This window comes from Suricata suricatta, chromosome 12 (assembly GCF_006229205.1).
Source record: "Suricata suricatta isolate VVHF042 chromosome 12, meerkat_22Aug2017_6uvM2_HiC, whole genome shotgun sequence".
Classification (NCBI taxonomy): Eukaryota; Metazoa; Chordata; class Mammalia; order Carnivora; family Herpestidae; genus Suricata; species Suricata suricatta.
In genome coordinates this window covers 106,173,747-106,179,746 of record NC_043711.1, presented here as the reverse complement: position 1 = coordinate 106,179,746, position 6,000 = coordinate 106,173,747, and the positions used below count along the sequence as shown (strand labels likewise).

The 6,000-nt window shown below is 52.4% G+C and overlaps 1 protein-coding gene across 1 annotated transcript in view; it reads right to left on the bottom strand.

The window, feature by feature from the left end:
- Nucleotides 1–720: 720 nt before the first annotated feature.
- The window catches only part of MYT1 (myelin transcription factor 1), a 107,957-nt gene continuing 102,677 nt past the window's right edge, over nt 721–6,000 (bottom strand). The window contains exons 28-31 of the mRNA XM_029917349.1: nt 4,938–5,029; nt 4,122–4,225; nt 1,592–1,735; nt 721–1,238 (exon numbers count right to left, since the gene is read on the bottom strand). Coding sequence (XP_029773209.1) covers nt 1,098–1,238; nt 1,592–1,735; nt 4,122–4,225; nt 4,938–5,029 — 481 coding nt within the window. The 3' untranslated portion in view covers nt 721–1,097. The remainder of the gene's footprint in view (nt 1,239–1,591; nt 1,736–4,121; nt 4,226–4,937; nt 5,030–6,000) is intronic.

The window sequence follows — 6,000 nt, the reverse complement described above, 5'->3', positions numbered from 1 at the left end:
ACTTACATCTTGACAAAATTAAATACTTTACAGAATAAACTAACTACTTTTTTTTTTTTTCTCCCAGGAAGTGCAATTTCTCTACTTTTAAATACTAACTTGGAATTGCAGTCACAACCGATTTGGACTCTATTTACATGTTAGGAACATTGTGTTTAACACGTTATATTAAATTTTTTTTTCGCATCTTGAATGGATCTAAGAGAAGTGAAACCTTGGTGGTCTCCACATTAGGAATTTACCCCCTGACCTTGCTGACGCCGTCCCCACCTCAGTCAAGCTCGGCCGTGACCCAGGTAAAGCGGCAGTGACGGGTCACAGGCGTGAGTGGACGCACAGAGAGCCAGAGACCCTGGCCCTGACCCAGACCTGGGTCTGAAGGCAGCATCCCCAAGAGGGAGTGTGACCCCAAGCCTGCACGTTGTCTGTGCGGGCTTGGGGTGACAGCTGCCCCTAGATGTGAGGTGCTTTAATGTGGAACGTCCAGGGGTTTCCCAGGTTAGAGTCATCAAGTTGGCCATGGGCTGCAGGTCTGTGTCTAACCCTCTGGAACAGTGCTTTATTCCATCCTTAAGACAAAACTGAATTAAATGAAAACAGAAAACACACTTGCCACATTGACCTCACTGAGCAGACGTGCACCCAGGGGTGCATGCTCCAGGCTGACACTGTCACACGCACCACCCGCCCCGTGCCCACGGCTACCCTCCCAGCCTCGACAGACAAAGGAATACTGTGGTTGCAAACTCCAAAACTTCCCTGAGAACCTTGTCCATGAGCTTTCACTGGAGACTTTGAGCTGCTCTTCAGATTTCTTTCAAAAACAAAAATAAATCACTTTGTAATACTTCATGCCCTGCCCTGCACTCCTGTGGGGAGGTCGAGGCCTCCAGCCTGGCAAGTGCAACAAGAAAGACACTGATTTCCAGGCACCCCTGTGGATAAGCCCACCTGAGGCCTCCCTGGGCTGCCAACTAGAAGTCACTGTGAATTGGGACTCCCCACTGTGGGGGCAGAGCAAGGGAGGTAAACGACGGAGCCAAGTTGGGCTGCCCCGGACGTCCCGATTGGCGGGGTGGCTTCTGGAGTGATGGGGTCTAGACCTGGATGCCCCTCACAGCCCGCTTGATGCTCTCCAGGAGGTCCTTGTTCTCGGGGTTCTGGTAGCACTCCTGGTTGGAGTACATGTCTGTGAGGGTGCTCACGTAGGCATCAAAATTCTGCTCACATATTGGCTCCTGGAGAACAGAACCAGGTTAGCAAACTCCATCCACACAGTGGGTCCCCTGATTTTTGGAAGCCACAGAAGTCTATGGCAGGGCATCAAACCCATCTCCTCACACCTACTAGGGGCGGCACTGGCACCTTTGGGCCAAAATAACCATGAGAATTCTGCTGTGGATTCACAAGCTATTGGGGACAGCTGGAGCCCCCATGGCCAGCAGCCTGCCAGGCAGAGCACTTGCCCTTCTGGCAGGACCCCGGAGGTAGAGGGGTGCCCCACCCTCCGTGCCCTCCCCAGAGTCCTGGGGGGTGGGAGGGGGTAGGCCACAAGCTCACTGGTGTACCTGCAGGGCTGCATACTGCTTACCATGTGCGGAAGGCGGATGTTGGCGAGACTTTGGATGAGGGCCTGGCTCAGGCCCGACAGCTCCAGAAACAGGGCTTCATTCTGCTCCTCAATGAGCTTATTCTCCTCTTCGATGTTCTTCAGGCTCTTCTCCATGGAGGAGATCTGCACCAGACCAAGATGGGAAATGCCTCCTGCCACTGGGGCTCCATGGACCACATCATGTCCTCCTGGGACACACCCAGCATGCTAACTGTGCCACATCTCTTATCTCTCTGGGAGAGGGTAAAGAGGTAAGGATTCTGGTCCCTGGATGGAGGAGGGGACACAGTGACTGAGCCAGGAGCTGTGTGGGCCCTTGGCTTTTTATGTCACATCTGTGCTACAGGGGCAGAGAGGAACACAGACTCCAAAGCACCCTGGGCTCAAATCCCAGCCCAACACTAGCTGTGCAGTTAACTTTGCCATATTTCTTATTCCTTGTCTGTAATGGGAATACTACATCCACTTCATGGGGTATCTGGCTGCCTTTGGGCTTTCCCTCCATCAGAAAGACCAACAAAGTACCTTAATAAAGCTGTGGAAAGCAAGCATGGCAGGTGACTGCATCTCCCTCTGCCACTCCTAGCTGAGTGGAGCCAGTCAATGACTCCTCCAGTACACCCTGAGAGTGACTGTGACCACAGGGCTAACGGTCATGGGCAGTCCTGCCTACTCTGGGCAGCTCAAGCAATCAGGTGAGTCTCAGGGTCAGCATAACCCTATGGCTCACAGCCAGCATGGGGAACATGGGAAGCCTGCCTTGGGCACTGGTCTGGAGAAGACTTGCTTGGGAGGGCAGCCCCCATCCTGACCGCATCTTAAGGAAGCCTCAGGGCAGAGGCAAGCTCACATTACATGTGTGACACATCAAGCTGTCCCGAAGTACAGACAGGTGAGCTGCCTTTTAGGAAGCTATGGATCAGGTAGAGTGCTTTCCTCCAACCACATGGCTGGGAAACATCATGTTTCATCACCTGGTGACAAATCTTTGGCTTAAAACACTTTGAGTAGGAGTTAGGGGCCTGCCTTCCATTTGCTTGAGTTCTTCTGCAGAGCTCACGACTCAAAACTCTCTCTAGAGGAAAGGGGGCTCTCGGTCCTTCCAAATGGATGCTGGTGAATAAAAAGGTGAAAGTCAGGGGCGCCTGGTGCCTGATGGCTCAGTGGGTTGAGCATCTGATTTTCGGTTTCGGCTGGGGTCATGATCTCGAGGTTCCTGTGTTCAAGCCCCACACTGGGCCCCGGGCTGGCAGTGTGGAGCTTGCTCGGATTCTCTCTCTCTTCTCTCTCTCTCTCTCTCTCTCTCTCTCTCTCTCTCTCTGCCCCTCCCCACTCTTCGTCTCAAAATAATTAAATAAAAACTTTTTTTAAAAAGCATAAATCAGCAAAAGAGGCGAAATCAGGGGTGCTGCCCCAAGGGTACACTTCGGGAAGGGATGGAGCAGTGAGGGACAGAGGGTGGCAGTCACATGGTGATAGGTCTCGGCACCCAGAGATGCCCCAACAGTCCTCTGCTTCTACTGCCTAGGAACCTGAGGAAACTGCTGCATGGCAGAATGAAAATCCTTCCGTATCTCCATGGGCTGATGCTATTTTTATACAGGAGGTCAGCATGAAAGCCCGTTTGCCAGTGAAGGAAGGAACAGCGTCACAAGACATGTAGGGCTCCAGTGTGTCACACTGCAGCCTCTGGGAAGGAGCCTCACCACCTTCCCAACTCTCCTTCCTGCCCTCAGATCCTGCAGGACCCAGTACCTCCTTGTCCCTCTGACACTCCGGCCATAGGGGACATAGCTATGTGTGGCCACTCCTCTGTGCCCTAGGCTCTGCTCCAGCCCCCTATTCAACAGCTAAGGAGAGGACATTGTCTTCTTTTCAAAATAAGGCCTTCACTGCATTTTTTTTATGACAAATGTTCATTTTGGGGAAATCAGAGAGAGATGACAAATACACTTAGAGAAATTTGTAACCTTATCACATGGCAACAGTGCCTCTTTCTGGGTCAGTCTCTTTCTCATACAGATAGATGCATTTCTCTTACGACAACCTCACAGAGTTGATTCCCATTATTCTCTCCATTCTACGTCAGTAAGGACGTCAAGCTGCCTATTGTTAGCAGGTTCACCAGGTCACTAGGCTGATATATGGCAGTACTGTGGTAGAATCAGGCTCCATACAGCCCCTCAGAACCCACCTTGGGGTACTATTCCTACTGACAGGGCTAGCAGCCAACCCTGATGGTGCCACTAACCCTGATGGGACCCCTGGAATGGACACCTCAAGACCCCTGATGCTGGAAGAACTACCAATGCTGGCAAGTGTGGCTTGTTCTGAATGTCCCTGAGCACTACGCCCATCAGCTCAGCTTGATGGTGAGTTTGATAAGGGGCTCAGCTCTCCTGTCTCACCAAAGAGAAGGCTGAGGACCAGGATCTCTCAGGTTAGGAGGGAGCAGCTTGGCACAGAGTGGGAGGGAGATGGTGTATGTGCAGGTGGCCACACCACCCACCTGGGACTGCAGCTGCACCATGGCGGCTTCCATCTCCGAGTTGGACTCGTTCAGGTCGCGAATCTCCTGGTTCAGCTGCTTGATCTCTTCATCGTTCTCCAGTACTGCCCCAGAGAGAAACCTTGGTTGTGGCTCTCAACTTTACATCCAGGCCAGCAGGTAGAGGTGCAGTGGAGGCCTGTTTTCTAAGTGGAACTAGGGAGCCCTTCCAAGCAGAGGCAACCTGCCTGGCTTGGTGGGCAGCTCATATCCCACATCTCATGCTGGAAAAGTCAATCTCAGAGACTTAGAGACTAGTAGTAGCCATGTGTCTACATTTTCCCCCTGACCCTGAGTCATGGATAGGAGAGTATAAATCTATTTGTTGCTGAGATGGAAGTTTTCCAGGGGGTGCTAAATTTCCTCAGCTTCCCTCTCCATTGACAGGAGAGTATAAATCTATTTGTTGCTGAGATGGAAGTTTTCCAGGGGGTGCTAAATTTCCTCAGCTTCCCTCTCCATTGACACTAAGTGAGTTCACAACTCCACAGACCCTGAGACCGTGGCTTCTGATGCTGCTATCAGGGTTCTCTGATGCTAACACTTATCAATACCCAGGTGAGAGCAAGCATGGCCGCTTGAGATCCAGGAGCCCAACCTCGAGGCAACCAGGGATCCAGAGCTGAGGTCGGGAGACCCATTGACTCAGGTCAGAGGTCTGTCTCCGCCAAGACTCACTCTAGGAGGGGCTCTGCCTCCCCACCCACTCCCACCAGTACTGCTCACTCACCCAGGTCACAGAGATCACTCAGAGGAACTGCAGGAGGAACACCTTACCATCACTCGTCTTGAACTTCGTGCTGAGAACCTCATCCCCTGAGACTTTTCCCTTCTTTCCAGCAAAGGTTGCTCTGGGACAGCCAGATAAGCTAGAAGCAAAGGTCACACCAAAAACCCAGTCCAAGATCACATACCAAGGGCCAGTCTGCGATGACACAACACAATGAAAGCCAAGTCCTTGCTGGCTGGCAGCCTAGTAGGATCCTGGTTTGGAACTTTCTCATTCATCTCTTCTTGCCCCCTGCCCCCCGGCTCCAGCCACCAAGCTGCCAAACTCCTTATTCAGTAGCCCAGGCCTTTCTCAGCTCAGGCCCTAAAGGCTTGTCCCCAGATGGCTTGGGGTAAGCGTCTCACCCCCTTCTCACAGAGGCCTTCCTCACTCCTCCCTGCCACTACTCTCCCCACAGCATCTACCCTCTTGGCCATACTGCATACCTTACTCATTTGTTTTCTTATAGTCTGTCCCCCACCCAGCCCAAATCAACTCTTGTTCTCTGCTCTGTCTCCTAAGCCTGATATTTGGTGGACTCTCAGTCAAAGCTTGTGGAATGAATGAGTTAATTAATCTTGTAGGTGGAGAGACAGGGCCGGAACAAAAGAAAAAGAGAGTTTCTGATGGGCTGTGTGGCAACCCCTGCACCTCGGCCAATACCTCAGCCGCCTGGCACACAGAGGAATAGGATGGGGGAGGCAAGCCCCCGCCAGGCCTGGGACAAATGTTGGGGGGCAAGTGAAAGCCCAGGCAGGGAGGAGTCTTGTCACCATGTCCCTTTCACAGCAGGCAGACGTGGGCCCAAAGTTCAAAGATGAGGCCCCAGCAGGAGGGGCCAGCTTTTCATGAGAAGCTGGCAGCCTGATTGGAGAATGCACACACCAGACTCAGGGCTCCACTCACTCTTGCTGGAGGGACTCCACATGCTCCATGTGGAGCAGCCACATGGGGTGACACATGTCACAAACACCATGATCTGATACTAATAGATTTTCTTTGCTTCTCCTAGTTGGCTGCCAATCTGGGCCTCGCTTTTCCCTGGAGACACTATAGGCCACAACTGAGCCC